General features: G+C 42.4%; 1 protein-coding gene across 2 annotated transcripts in view; it reads right to left on the bottom strand.

The window, feature by feature from the left end:
* Nucleotides 1-15,960, bottom strand: part of MSRA (methionine sulfoxide reductase A) — a 240,116-nt gene that overhangs the window by 113,010 nt on the left and 111,146 nt on the right. For both annotated transcript variants that reach the window (XM_060754659.2, XM_060754660.2), the window contains exon 3: nucleotides 13,929-14,048. In XM_060754659.2, the coding sequence (XP_060610642.2) occupies nucleotides 13,929-14,048 (120 nt within the window). The remainder of the gene's footprint in view (nucleotides 1-13,928; nucleotides 14,049-15,960) is intronic.

Here is a 15,960-nt window from a genome sequence, read left to right as displayed (position 1 = left end):
CCAATCTTACCAACTTTTTCAGAACAGAGTCGTCTTGGGGTTAAGAAAAGCATCTCGGGACCCAAACCATTTCGGATGAATGGAATAAAGCTATGTGTCCACAGTGGTTCCCAACCTGTGGTCCATGGACCACCAGTGGTCCACAAGAATGAAAATATGGTCTGAGGCCTCACCATTACTACATTTTTGCCTTGAAATCACACAGCAACAAGAGCAATTGGTCTCACAAAACCCTCTTATAGTGCCGAAGCAACTGGGATGTCGGGAGGGGAGAGGCTGACTACCCACAAAAGATTACTACTACCACATCCGCTCTAGATTATTTATTATTATTTATTTATTTATTAGATGCACTTATTGACCGCCATTCTCAGCCCTTACGGGCGACTCATGGCGGTGAGTCGCCCGTAAGGCATTCTGTGGGCAAGCAGATGGCAACTACTAAGTGGCATATATTCTGTATCACAAAACTTCAGCTGATGTGGTCTATCCAATGCAATTTTCTGAATCAGCACCCCAAATAACCAAACTGAATCTAAAGTTGACCAAAAACTGATTTGTAACCCTTTTGGTACTAATATTGGAGAGTGGTCAAAGTGGTCCCTGGTCAAAGTGGTCTCTGGTCAAGTGGTCCCTGGTCAAAGTGGTCTCTGGTCAAGTGGTCCCTGATCAAGTGGTCCCTGATCAAAGTGGTCTCTGGTCAAGTGGTCCCTGGTCAAACTGGCCCCTGGTCAAACTGGCCCCTGGTCAAAATGGTCCCTGGTCAAAGTGGCCCCTGGTCAAATGGTTGTGTGAAAGGCTTCTCTCATGTCCCCGCATGGGAAGCTGGAGCTGACAGACAGGAGCTCACAGATTCGAACCACCGACCTACAGATGCAGGGCAGAGATCAGCAGTTCAGCCAGCACAAGGGTTTAACCCATTGTGCCACCGAGATGCCTATTCTGATTTTTGTCTGTCCATTTGGAATTGCTCCAAAATGAATATAACGACACATGTATTCAAAGACATAGCTCTATTAGTCCATATGAGCATACAAAAGAATATTGTAGTATCTTAGAGACTAAGGCCCCTTCCACACTGCTCCTATATCCCAGATTATTTTCATAGATGCAGGCAAAACCTCAGGAGGGGATGCTTCTGGAACATGGCCATAAAGCACAGAAAACACACAAAAACTATTCACATTAAAATCAAACTTTCAATCTATCAGAGATTTACGTCAACTCAGATTTTGTGTCAAGAAAGTTTTCAGTATTCTTGACAATTCAATTTTTTTCGTGTCAGTTTACATTTTTTGGGATACTTGTTAGATACAGTTCATGACCTTTTGTTCTGTTATGAAAAGTGAAAACAGAATGAGAGAGTTTCCTGTGGAAATAGCTTTTATTGTCACCTGATCATGAATATCTCATTTCTGGTTATTTTGGTAGATTCATGACTCATTGACTTTTCTAAAATACTTTATGCATCAACAGGATGAAAAGCATCTAAAATAATGACTGGGAAAATGTTGCGCTGGAAATTGTATGGCAAATATAATATTGCTTTTAGATAAATGCTGGGAAAATGCTGAGTAAATGACAGTGTTTGTATCGGCTTATAGAAATCCATTCTCCGTATGTGACAACTGGGAGGGGGCTAATAGGTACTTTAACTTAGTTCACAGATTTCTCACTTTTGTTACACTCTTTTTAATTATCTTTTCGCAGGGTAGAAGTTGAAACTTTTAGCTTGACTCATGCCATTTCGAAAGGCTGTTAACTTACAACTTCAAACAAGTATATCTTCATTAGGCTTTCCCATGATTGCAAAGAAAATGCAGGAAGGTCACCATGACCATCTTACTTGCATTTATGAACCAACAACAAGCAGAACAATTTCTACGGATTGTATTGCCTTGCAAAATATTTTGATACACATTCTGTTTATTGATGTTTATGGTGTGCTGTTGCCTGTTCACAGTCTACTTCACTTATATCCTGAAAATAATGCCATGATGAAGTATTGATTTATTTCGGTTTGGATTATTGTTATCAGGCACAACCCAATGGTGGTCGTCTGAGGACAAAATGCAGGAACAGAGTCGTGCCCACAACTCATTAGGACAGCATTTTTCAACCTGGGGGTCAGGACACCGGGGAGGGGGGGTTGTGAGGCGGTGTCAGAGGGGTCACTAAAGACCATCAGAAAACACAATATTTTCTAGGTTCTAGAGGCATTTCTCCTGACGTTTCGCCTGCATCTATGGCAAGCATCCTCAGAGGTGGATGCAGGTGAAATGTCAGGAGAAATGCCTCTAGAACATGGCCATATAGCCCAAAAAAAAACCCACAAGAACCTAGTGATTCCAGCCATGAAAGCCTTCGACAATACACAATATTTTCTGTTGGTCATGGGGGTTCTGTGTGGGAAGTTTGGTCCAATTCTACAGTCGGTGAGGTTCAGAATGTTCTTTGATTGTAGGTGAACTATAAATCCCAGGAACAACAACTCCCAAATGTCAAAGTCCATTTTCCCTAAACTCCACCAGTGTTCACATTTGGGCATATTGAGTAGTCATCCCAAGTTTGGTCCAGATCCACCATTGTTTGAGTCCACAGTGCTCTCTGGATGTAGGTGAACTACAACTCCAAAACTCAAGGTCAATGCTCACCAAACCCTTCCAGTATTTTCTGTTTGTCATGGCAGTTCTGTGTGCCAAGTTTGGTTCAATTCCATTGTTGGTGGAGTTCAGAATGCTCTTTTGACCACAGGTGAACTATAAATCCCAGCAACTACAACTCCCAAATGACAAAATCAGTGCTTTGAATGCAATTTTCCTGTTTCACAGCAGGGGGTTGGACTGGATGACCCACGAGGTCTCTTCCAACTCTATGATTCTAAGACTAAAAGAATTTGAGAGAAGCAAAAAACCAATTTGGAAATGCTCAGGATTCCTCCATAATTTAGTTTTGTTCATTAAAGTAATGTCGCTCTATTAACAACTCTCTCCTGAAGACTAAGTATGAAGCTTTTCTCATTTAAATACAAAATAGGCTATGAAGGCCGCTCATTTCAAAATTACTCAGAATCATTTACCCTAATGTGGAAGAGACCACACACAACATATGGAGCGTTTGCTCTTTGGGAACGGCAGCATATAAACGGTGGATATAATATTACACACTGCAATTACCCAAATATCATATTGTCAAGGAAACAGGATGTGTCCTGAAGATATCACCACTATGATCATGGCAGCTCCTAAAAACGGGGCCATAAAGGGAACCTGAGCTTTGTGTTTAGGAAGGAAATAAGGATATTAACTCGAAAGAAACAAAACGAAACATGAAAATGAACGAGAAAGATGTGAGCAAACAAGCCTCTGCCATCTGATGCCCTTTGGAAATTTGGACTTCTAGCAGCTGCAAAAGACAAGTTCTGACCTCTCTGCATGATGCAATGATGACCAAGGATAGCTCCTTGGAATAATTTATCTATTTGTTTATTTATTTACTCTATTTGTATCCTGACTTTCTCTACTCCGAAGGGGACTCAAGGCGGCTTTACATATGGCAAATATTCAGTGCCTTTGGACAACAAAGAGAATACACTAACTGCCGAGTTGATGGCAGAGGACCATCGCTTCAATGCTGGTGGTCTTTGCTTCTTCCAGCACGCTGACATTTGTCCGCCTGTCTCCCCAGGAGATTTGTAGGATTTTAAAATTAAATGCACATTAAAACATATAAAATACGGCATTCACTATTAAAATCACGGCATTCTCAATCATAATCCAGGGGCCATTCCAATGATCAATTGTGCATATTTCGAGGCTATTATTGCACTATAGATTAATGTTCAAAAGGTTGACTCCAGAGCTAGGTTTCCACTTTCCTTCTGAAGCCAGAAGGGAGGGGATGCGCTAATATCACTGGGGAGGGAGTTCCACGGCCAAGGAGCCATCACTGAGAAGGCCCTGTCTCTCGTTCCCACGAGATGCACCTGCGATGGAGGTGGGACCAAGAGCAGGGCCTCCGCAGATGATTTTAATCTCTGTGATGGTTCATAGGAGGTGATACATTCGGACAGGTAAGCTGGGCCAGAACCATTAAGGGCTTCATAGGCTAAAGCCAGCACTTTGAATGATGCTCAGGAGCAGACTGGTAGCCAGTGGAGCTGATGTAGCAGGGGGTTCCCTGCTCCCTGTACACCGTTCCGGTGAGAAACCAGGCTGTTATCTGTTGAACCATTTGAAGGTTCTGAACAGTCTTCAAAGGCAATCCCACGTAGAGCGTGTTGCAGCAATCTATTTGGGATGCAATCAGAGCATGGAGTACCGTGGCCAAGTCTAATTACCAAGGTATGGGTGCACCTGGTGCACAAGTTTTCATTGTTCAAATGTTCCCCTGTCCACCGCCAAAACCTGGGGTTCCAGGCTCAGTGATGAGTCCAGAATCACTCCCAAGCTACGAACCTGAGACTTCAAGGGGAGTGTAACCCCATCTAGCACAGGCTGTAACCCTATACCCAGTTTGGCCTTTTGACTGACCAGGAGTACCTCTGTCATTCACAATGACCTCCCTAAAAATCAAGGCAAAAATAGAAGCCTTTCGTTATGCTGCACACATCTGATCTATCCTATTGTGGGGGGGGGGGGGGGAAACCTGTGCATCCCAACCCTGTTTGAGTATATGTGCTGCTCAGAAGGAAGGTCAGTTCTAGTCTTTGTCACGGCCAGTTTAGATAGGAAGAATGAGGAATTGCTCGAATGGCCACCAGAGAAGGGAGAAGCCGAATGCTCCCAGCAGTCTGCCCGGCCTAGCAAAAGAGCCTTCAGCAGAAACCAACACTCCTTAGTCTGAGAAAGTACTTCTATAGGAAGCTTTAACAAGCATATCTCTGCAACCCTGACACCTGGGTCTGCTAGGAAAGAAGGGTCCAATATCAAGCAAAGAAAGAATGGCAGTGTTGGATCCTTCCTTTCTTGCCTGGGCTTGAAGTTGTTGCAGGCTCAGATGATGGTGAGCTGAGTTGCAAGGAGGAGATTGCAAATGGGACTCTGGCAGCAGCAGCCTCCTCAAGCACAACCAAGGAAGGAAGGATCCAACATTGGCAAAGGGAAGGTGGTTGCATCCTTCATTCTTTACCTGCTCTTGAGGCAAGGGAGCCCCAGTTTGTTGTGGGTTTTCCAGTCTGTATGGCCATGTTCCTGAGGCATTATCTCCTGACATTTTGCCCACATCTGTGGCAGGCATCCTCAGAGGTTATGAGATCTGTTGGAAACTAGGGAAATGGGGTTTATATATCTGTGGAATGTTCAGGGTGGGAGAAAGAACTCTTGTCTGTTGGAGCTAGGTGTGAATGTTTCAAATAGCCACCATGATGATCATTTAATGGCCTGGCTGGACCAGTCTAACAACTAGCATGTCAGACTACACAGAGAAGCCATTGAAATCCACAAGCAAGTGGACAATTTCAACAGAAAGGAAGAAACCATGAAAATGAACAAAATTTGGCTACCAGTTTTTTAAAAAACTCTAAAATCATAAAAGTAAATAAAGAACAACACTCAAAAAAAAGGGAATTCCAGACAAGAAACCATAAGGGCCAGCTAATTACCTCTAAACAAAGGATTCCCCCAGGCAGTAAGAGACCAAGCATTGGTCATTAAATGCTGATCAAGGTGGCCAATCGAAACATTCACACCTACCACAAATAGACAAGAGTTTTTTCTCCCACCCTAGACATATATAAACCCCATTTTCCTAGTTTCCAACAGACCTCACAACCTCTGAGGATACCTGCCATGGATGCAGGTGAAACGACAGGAGATCATGCTTCTGGATCATGGTCATACAACCTGGGAAACTCACAACAACCCAGTGATTCAGGCCATGAAAGCCTTCGACAATATGAAGGAAGACCCGTTCGCAAGCTGCATTGCAAGAAAGAGGAATTCAAAAAGGTAAGAAGTGGCATAATAATGGAGAAAATAAAGAGTGCTTCTTTTAGGTCCTCATGCAAGAGACTAAGTTCTGGAACAATCAAGATTGCACAGTACACTGACAGAATGAACAGAATCTGTAAACTAGTCATTTTATCTCTGACACCCTGTTCTTATCAGAGAACCTTGAAAAAAAAAGAGAGAGAGAAAGCTCAACAAGAATCCATTCTCCATACAATGGCCGGAACAAGAAAAGAAAACATTCTGAGCCGCTCTCATTACACTTTGAAGACTTTAATCTTGTGATCTCCTTCGGTTTCTTCTCAAAACCCTTCAGGTAGCCTTACAAAATAAAGAAAATGGAGGATAATGTTTGCAATTTAATTTCGGGACTAAAGCTTTGTATACAGCTAGACAGATCTGTAGTAATATCTCAGCAATATTTCCGGGGTAACTGTGCCTTTCTTCTCCAAGATATTGCTCCATCTGAAATTATAAAATCCCAATGAAAAAGGTTCCATGAATGGAGGAAATGAGGAAAGAGACAATAATATCTGCAGTTGTTCTGGTACAGCTGTACCAGGAGCTCCCATTTTGTTTGCTTTGCATTGAATGTTTGTTTGTAGTCCTAAGTTTCAGAGACTCTGCAGAGAGGTGGCTTCTTTTGGCTGCAGTCATAGGGCAGGCCACCTTTTCATCATTGTTAAGTTTTGGTCCTGTCCCTTGCTCAGGGTAATTGGGAAGGGAAGTGAGCCATTTTGTCAGTTAGTCTCAGCCAGGTTAACTTATGTATAGGATGCGTTTACTTCCCCTATACAAAAGCTTCAACCTTTAAGAACTCCAGGGAAGCATTCCCATAGCTTTAAGAATTTCCAGGAAAACAGCCTTAAAGACTAAATAACTCCAACTGGAGAACATCCACTGCCTTGCTGGTAGGTCCACTCGGTGTTCGAGAAGCAGTTCGGCCTGGTAGCGGAGCACGTATCAGTGAGGGTTGGTTTTCAGTCAGCCTGGGAGAAGTTAAAAAGGGGGACTTTCCTTTAAAGAAAAAGCTATTGAAGTAAATTGCCTGTCCTTCGTGGGCAAGATTAGGAATTCACCAGTTCCCTAAAAGTTTGGAATCATTTGCTTAACATTACTGAAGATAAGAGAAGTTCCTGTTTGATTGTTCATTGATAAAAGACTTCGTTGCACTTCTCAAGCCATCTGAAGACTATTTGTAGTGGAAACCTCTGAGAACTTCTCCTTAGGCCCCTGGCTTCCCGCTGGGCAAAGGTTACACATCCTGTCTTTAAAGTCAATTAATTACAGGCCCAGCAGTGACAGAACAGCAGTACTCATTTTTCTTCAGTCGACTCAGGAAGGGATCATTAACATGGGAACATTCCAGATATTTCCTTTGGGAAAGGGGAAGGGGGGGGGGGGTGCCATGGGTCTCTTGTATATTCACTAAATGTATATTCTTTAGATGCTTTTGAACCGTGGTGCTGGAGGAAAGTTCTGAGAGTGCCTTGGACAGTGAGAAGATCCAACCAGTCCATACTTCATGAAATAAAGCCTGACTGCTCATTGGAGGGAAGAATAGTAGAGGCCAAGATGAATTACTTTAGCCCCATCATGAGAAGAAAGGAAAGCTTAGAGAAGACAATGATGCTGGGGAAAATGGAAGGAAAAAGGAGGAGGGGTCAACCAAGGGCAAGATGGATGAATGGGATCCTTGAAGTGACCGGATTGACCTTGAAGGAGCTGGGGGTGGTGACGGTCGACAGGGAGCTCTGACGTGGACTGGTCCATGAAGTCACGAAGAGTCAGAAACAACTGAATGAATGAACAACAAACATATTCTTTAAATCTCTTTTCCTGTCCACCAACACTCTGTTTTCCGTTCTTGAGTTCAGAGTAGAGTGACTGCTTTGGGAGATGGTGATCGGGCATCCGGACAATGTGGCCGGACCAGCGAAGTTGATGGTGGAGTACCCTTGCTTCAATTCTGGTGGTCTTTGCTTTTTACAGCACGCTGAAATTTGTCCGCTTGTCTTCCAAGGAGATTTCCAGGACCTTTTGGAGGCAACGCTGATGGAATCATTCCAGGAGTTGAGTATGATGTCTGTAGATAGTCCACGTTTCACAGGCATATAGCAGGGTTGGGAGGACAATAGCTTTATAAACAAGCACCTTGGTCTCCCTATGGATGTCCTGGTCCTCAAACACTCTGTGCTTCATTTGGAAAAATGCTGAACTTGGTACTGTCTGCCGTGGTATTTGATCTCTAAATGAAATCTCTGGAGGAAGATGTCTTAGGTTTTGGAGCTTGATGCCACAAATATGCTCCATTTGGTGGCACCCTATTCTATTTGTCTTCTCCATCGTAATCCAAGAAAGATGTTTATGTGCTGTAGTGTTATCTACTATTGTCACGGAGCAAACAAGTTGAAACTTAATATATATAAAATGGAAATATATCTGGATGGTAGAAAGGTAGATCAGGGAACTGGAACCCATTCTATCTCAAACAGAATGGATTGAAATGTGATGAGTTTTTCCCACTCTAGCACAAGAGTCTCTAATAGTGCCATAACATTAATTGACTTCATGAATCTTAATAGTGCATTCAATTTATAGAAAGCATTAAAGGATTTGGTGAGAAATTATGACACATCCAACTTGAAAAACATAATTATTGTCGGCCAGCTTGTTTTCCATGAAGCCTATGCATTTAAGCAAGCATTTTAGATAATTATCTGACCTTTACTTATCACACTGCTTTGGGTCCCATGTTGGAAGAAAAGAGGAATATCAATCAAACGAAGTAAATAATTGAGGCAGGGATCATGGGGTGTGTGATTTAGTTTTTTGTTACCAGAATGGCTTCAGCAAACCCACTAATCTTGGGTCACATCGTTGGTGTTTGCTTTTATAGCATATTCCCCACATTTTGACCAATTTGGGGATTTTATAGTTATCTGTGTAGTAGTTGGAACAGGAAAGGTTTAAAGCGTTATGATAAAATAACAAACAATGAATCAACTGTTGTCAAAGGCTTTCATGGCTGGAATCACTGGGTTGCTGTGAGTTTTCTGGGATGTATGGCCCTGTTCCAGAAGCATTATCTCCCAACATTTCACCCACATCTATGGCAGGTATCCTCAGAGATTGCGAGAAGCCATTGAAATCCTCAAGCATGTGAACAATCTCAACAGAAAGGAGAAAACCATGAAAATGAACAAAATTTTTCAGTATTTTTTTAAAAAAAATCTCTAGAATCAGGAAAGCAGAAAACAGGGGAATTCCAGGCAGGATACAATCAGGGCTAACACCTCCCAACAAAGGATTCCCCCAGGCAGCAACCAGACAGGCTTTAAAGCTGTAATGCTATTCAGTGCTAAACAAGCTGGCCAGTTTGCAACGTTCACTCTTGCCTCAAATGGACAAGAGTTCTTTCTTTCACACTGGACATTCCACAGATATCTAAACCTCACATGCCTAGTTTCCAACAGACATCAAAACCTCTGAGGATTCCTGCCATAAATGTAGGTGAAATGTCAGGAGAGAATGCTTCCGGAACATGGCCATGTAGCCCGGAAAACTCAGAGCAACCCAATGAACAAACTGCCACACAATCAGTAGAATAATATGGAATGCAAAGAATGCAGCAGTTTGGAATCATTCCTCAAAGAGTGCAAAATGTTTAAAGGAGTCCTATCCATCAGAAAAGGACAACATTAATCATGTGCCCAGCATAAGTCACCAAACAACACCGTAGGTCTCATGGCAACAAAGCTAAATGTGGGCTATATACACATTTGAAGTGCTAACACTCACACATATTAAAAAAGTAAAATGACAGCTGTTGAGAGAAAGCATAGAGATGATTCAGTTAAATAATAGGTCACCCAAATGACACAACCTGGAGATCACAACTAGACATCTGCCATTGGGCTTTGCTACTCTGCTGCTGAGTACACATGCCCAGTGTGGAACACATCTCACCACATTAAAACAGTGGATGTGGCTCTTAATGAGACATGCTGCATTATCACGGGGTGTCTGTGCCCTACACCACTGGAGAAATTACACTGTTCGGCTGGTATCACACCATCTGACATCCACCAGGAAGTAGCAGCCAATAATGAAAGGACCAAGGCAGCGACATCTCCGGTCCATCCCGCATATCAGCCAGCACACCAACGCCTTAAATCAAGAAATAGTTTCCTAAGATCTACAGAGATACTCGCAGGAAACCCTCAGCAAGCAAGAATCTAAAAGTGGCAGGCCAACACCTGGAACCTCAAGCCATGGCTGATACCAAATGAGAGACTCCCTCCTGGGCACACAGAAGACTGGGCAACCTGGAAGGCGCTGAACAGACTGCGCTCTGGCACCAAGAGATTCAGAGCCAACCTTAAGAAATGGGGCCACAAAGTGGAGTCCATGACATGCAAGTGTGGAGAAGATCAGACCACAGACCACTTACTACAATGCAGTCTGAGTTCTGCCACATGCTCAATGGAGGAGCTTCTTACGGCAACACCAGAGGCACTCCAAGTGGCCTGCTTCTGGTCAAAGGATATTTAGTATAATGCCAAGTTTTTAAGCTTTGTTTGTGTTTTTAAATACATTGTACACTCAATTTGCTTCTGGCACAATTAAAAAGTCATCCAAAAGGACATTTGGGGTAACACAACTAGATGCTAAGTATTGTTTAAAGATCATAAAATCATAGAGTTGGAAGAGACTTCATGGGCCATCCAGTCCAACCCTATTCTGCCAAGAAGCAGGAAAATTGCATTCAAAACACTCCCGACAGATGGCCATCCAGCCTCTATTTAAAAGCCTCCAAAGAAGGAGCCTCCACTACACTCCAGGACAGAGAGTTCCACTGCTGAACAGCTCTCACAGTCAGAAATTTTTCCTCATGTTCAGATGGAATCTCCTTTCTTGTTGTTTGAAGCCACTGTTCCATGTCCTAGTCTCCGGGACAGCAGAAAACAAGCTTGCTCCCTCGTCCTTATGACTTCCTCTCACATATTTATACATGGCTCTCATCATGTCTCCTCTCAGCCTTCTCTCCTGCAGACTAAACTTGCCAGTCTTTAAGCCACTCCTCATAGGGCTTGTTCTTCAGACCCTTGATTATTTTAGTCACCCTCTTCTGGGCTCATTCCAGCTTGTCAATATTTCTCTTTAATTGTGGTGCCCAGAATTGGACACAATATTCCAGGTGTGGTCTAATCAGGGCAGGAATATTGTGTCCAGTTCTGGGCACCACAATTGAAGAGAGATATTGACAAGCTAGAATGTGTCAAGAGGAGGACGACTAAAATGATCAAGGGTCTGGAGAACAAGCCTGAAGAAGAGAAGGTGGAGAGGAGACATGATAGCCATGTATATGTTTTTGAGAGGAAGTCACAGGGAGGAGGGAGCAAGCTTGTTTTCTGCTTCCCTGGAGACTAGGACACAATAGAATAATGGCTTCCTACCATATAGAATAGCTATGGGAAGGATCATGCTCCTTCCCATAGCTACTCTATATGCTCATGTATAACTCATGAAATTTTTGTAAAAATTACCCACGGGCTACATCAAAAGCCACAATTTTGGCCCCCAAACCTGCCCTCAACTTATACACAAGTATATGCAGTACTTTTTTAAAAAAGGTACCCTACATTCAAGATAATTACATGGTTATATATTCAACTCTGAATTAGAAGTATAATGTAACAGCGTTCTGGTTTCAAGAACACTGTGTGGCGTGTGGGAGGGGAGGGGTGGTAATTGCAAGGGAACAGCTGATGAACCACCAAGTCGTTTTTCTCTCCATCAGATTTCAGTTCCACTTGAGATTTCAAATTGCTTATGAATACGTCCATAAACAAGGGATTGTTCCGAACATCTGTAAGCAAACTATGAAGAGATATTTCATACTGAATGAACATCACAGGTTTCACATAATGACTGCCAAAAACCATGTATTTGTGTATTTAGCCCAACACACTGGAAATAGCTCAAAACACATATTCATTGCAAATGCCTTTTTCACATTTGCATCTGTACAACGATTTACTGTGATGTAAAAATAATTCCCTATCAGGGTACTTATCGGCTTCAGAAATCTGAGCAGCCCAACGGCTCCTTAAAGTCATTGAAATGTGCCACAAATAAATCTAGTGCTCTCCCTCCTCAATCCCCCCCCCCCCCCAAAAAAATACTCTACAGACCCCTTTCAGCTTGGCAAGTCACTCCCTTTCTCTCATGCATCAGAATTTAAAGGGCTTCTTTGCCCATCCCCTTCTTCTCCATGTCTTATTATTATTATTACTATCATTAGAGTTGTTATGTTTGTATTGTCGAAGACTTTCATGGGCAGAAACACTCAGTGGCTGTGAGTTTTTCAGGCTGTATAGCCATGTTTGCTTATTTATTTATTTGCCATATTTATATACCTCCCCTCTCAACCCAGAGGCGACTTGAGGCAGTTTACAGTCGGCAGTCAATGCCCCCAAACAACATAAATACCCCCAAACAACATAAATACAGTTAAAAAACATTACATATAATATAAACCATATAAAAGCAATAAAACAATAAAAACCATAAAACACAAGTCCTCCAGTAGCATTCTCTCTTGACCTTTCAGGAGTGTTCCAGTAGCATTCTCTCCTGATGTTTTGCCTGCATCTGTGGCTAATGGGCATCTTCAGAGGTTCTCTTAGAAGTGAAGCATGTGGACTGTGTGTATGTGTGTGTATCTAGCTAGCTAGCTAGCTATCTGTGGAATATCCAGGGTGGGAGAAAGTACTCTTGTCTGTTTGAGGCAAGTATGAAATGTTGCAACTGGCCACCATGATTAGTACCAAATAGCCATGCAGATTTAAAGCCTGACTGCATCCTGTCTGGGGGAATCCTTTGTTGGGAGGTGTTAGCTGCCCCTGATTGTTTCCTGTCTGGAATTCCCCTGTTTTTAGAGTGTTGCTCTTTATTTACAGAAAGGAGGAAACCATGAAAATGAAAAAAAATCTGAATACCAATATTAAGAAAACTCTAAAATCAGGACAGTAAATAAAGAACAACACTTTAAAAACAATGGAATTCCAGACAGGAAACAATTAGGGCCAGCTTATGCCAGGAGAGATGCTTTTGGAACATAGCCATGCAGCCCTGAAATCTCACAGCAACACAAAGCCTTCAACATCACATTGAAGGATTTTAAATTTTTGATCAGGCTTTGATGGGAAAGGAGTGAGGGACTGGTGCTGTTGGAGGGACATCAACAGAGTGGTGGGAAAGCAGAAAGATTGAAGAGAAGAAGGGAAGCTGGTTAAGGTAAAAGCTACCAACTTGAGAAAGATCAAATACGCAAAAACCATACCGCAAAATGTAGGGTGCCAACTATAGTTTGTTCCTGGTTTTGGTTAGTGCTCTATAAGAACCAAAACTCTGGCCAACTAAGCTATTTGTTGGAGAATCCACCTGAACATGAGGAAGAACTTCCTAACTGGGAGAGCTGTTCAGCAGTGGAACTCTCTGCCCCAGACTGTGGTGGAGGCTCCTCCTTTAGAAGCTTTGAAACAGAGGCTGGATGGCCATCTGTCAGGGTGCTTTGAATACAATTTTCCTGCTTCTTGGCAGAAAGGGGTTGGACTGGGTGGCCCATGAGGTCTATTCCAACTTGATGATTCTATGATTCTTTGAAAGGATTCAAGTAAGTCGTTATAACTTAATATATGGACGATCATATTTTCAAACACAAATGACTCTCTTTTGAAGGGGAGAAAAAAATGCAATCCAGAAGGAGGAGATTAAAGGATGTGTTTTCCCAGGTATGGAACATACTCTTTCCTAGATGAACCAGTGAATACAGATTCACTTTAAAATTGTTTCATGTATGTTCAGATCCCATTTGTATAGATAGTTTTCACTTTGCCATGTGCTTACCTGTTTCTTTCCAGATTATCAGAGTTTCACTAACAGATGTACCAGCCACAAAAGAGGCTGCCTTACCTGAACAAACCTCTTCATAGGTGGGATTCGGGGTGAGTCCGCCCGCATAACCAACTTGAGTTGAGTAGACTCCTTTTTGTGTCCAAAATTTCCTCTCTACTCCCCAGAAGCAGCCCATCCCTGAAAGAAGCACAAGGATTGTTGTGATAAAGGCATTGATGAGTAACCTTCCTATTGAAAGAAATAAGTGTTAGATTGCAGTTACAAATTGATAAAAGCACATAGTGTGTGCATTTTAATGAGCCGTGAAGGCCATAAGCCCCTAAGGACATGTGTGGACCTATGATGGACCAAGATGAGAATTACAACCCTTGAAGTAAGTCCCTGATCCAAAGCCTAGAAACCAAGCCCAAAATACCACAAGGCAGCAAACAGTATTAGGGAAGTCAAAGGTAAGTATTTCAGGAACCAAGAAGTCCAAAAGAAGTTCTAATAACACCGCCTATCAATGCTGCCAGGCCTTGTTAGGACTGAATGGAATCAAGTAGGTTGCATGTGCCAAGTGTAGGAGGGGCATCCACCAACATGCTCATTTCTTCTGCCATTCAAAATGATGCACTGCACAGGTTCAGGCAACCAGTTTATATGTGTCACAGACACCATGAAGAAGAAATTGGGGTTTCAAAACTTAATGCACTTGTTTTCTCCCAGTCTGAGCTCCAAACAGGGATGGGCAGGGCAGGCATAACATCACAGATAGCAATTTCTAGCTTGTATTTTAGTGGAATGTTAGCAGAAACATAACATTAATCCTTCCCCCTGCTATTTACATTCACTGAATTTGTTTTTTAAGTATATTAACTAAATACAGAGGCCCCTTTTTATTGAAATCCCCATATCTGCATTTGTTGGATAGAAGTTTCAGAAAGGCTTTCGTGCAAGGACAGGAGGAATGTGTTAGCATTGCAGCTACAAGATTGCTCTCCAAGGTCCTGAAGCATCACAGAACCTGTGCTGCCCTGGGCTTCCCCCTTCTGGCTGCCTCATATCATACCCTGAACCTTTGCCCAGATGATACCATAGAAGTAAGAATCCTAAAGTTGAAAGAGGTCCTAAAGACTTCCCAGTCAACCCTATTCTCCTAAAATAAACCCATAGTAGAACACTTAGGTAACAAAAAATGAAATGCCCAGGTATAGGATGGCTAACCTAAATTGAAAACCGTCCATGTAAAAGAGTTCTAGAAAGTCTTGATGAACCACAAGCTGAACATGACTCAACAGTGTTATGCAGCAGCTAAAAAGGCCAATGCGATTGTAGGCTGCATCAGTAGAAGTCTAGGGTCTAGATCAAAGCTTCCCAACCTTTTTTTTGGTTAGGGATCACTTGACCAGTTTTCTAGGCTATATGGCCATGTTGCAGAAACATTCCCTCCTGACGTTTCCCTTGCATCTATGACAGGCATCCTCAGAGGCATTCTCACATCCTCTGAGGATGCCTGCTATAGATGCAGGCAAAACATCAGGAGAGCATGCTTCTGGAACATGGCCCTACAGCCTGGAAAACTCACAACAATCCAGTGATTCCTGCCATGGAAGCCTTCGACACTACATTGACTTGAAATGGCTGAACCAAGCCTGAATCTCACTGGGACCAACTGCAGACACATCTTGCTTCCAAGATTCCTTGGTGGTAATAACTCTAATCTGAAATGGCTCCCTTTCCCCAGGCAAAGGGGCAGACAAACCATTTCTTAAAAACTGTTAGTTTTATGAGGGTGGAATTTAAGAAAACCCTTCCTGATACAAACCAGAAAATGTTTTCTTAAATTCCACCCTCATAAAACAAACAGAAAAGTAACTTCTCTAAAACTCTGAGTGAGGCAGCCTGACAAAAGGAAATGGGACTTATACAGTTCCAGCACAGTCACCTAGTGAGTACATTTAAAAAACTAGTCTTGTCACAAATATATGAATCTCTTCAAATTCAGGCATAATCCAAAGTTTAAAAATGCTGATTCTTCCTTATTTTAGATCTTCAACTTTACTACCACTTGGAAAAAAAGCTGCGATGAAATTGCTTAGTCTGTGGT

Source organism: Anolis sagrei, chromosome 1 (assembly GCF_037176765.1).
Source record: "Anolis sagrei isolate rAnoSag1 chromosome 1, rAnoSag1.mat, whole genome shotgun sequence".
Classification (NCBI taxonomy): domain Eukaryota; kingdom Metazoa; phylum Chordata; class Lepidosauria; order Squamata; family Dactyloidae; genus Anolis; species Anolis sagrei.
Note: the sequence above shows the minus strand (reverse complement) of the source record. Positions and strands in the feature narration are given on the sequence as shown.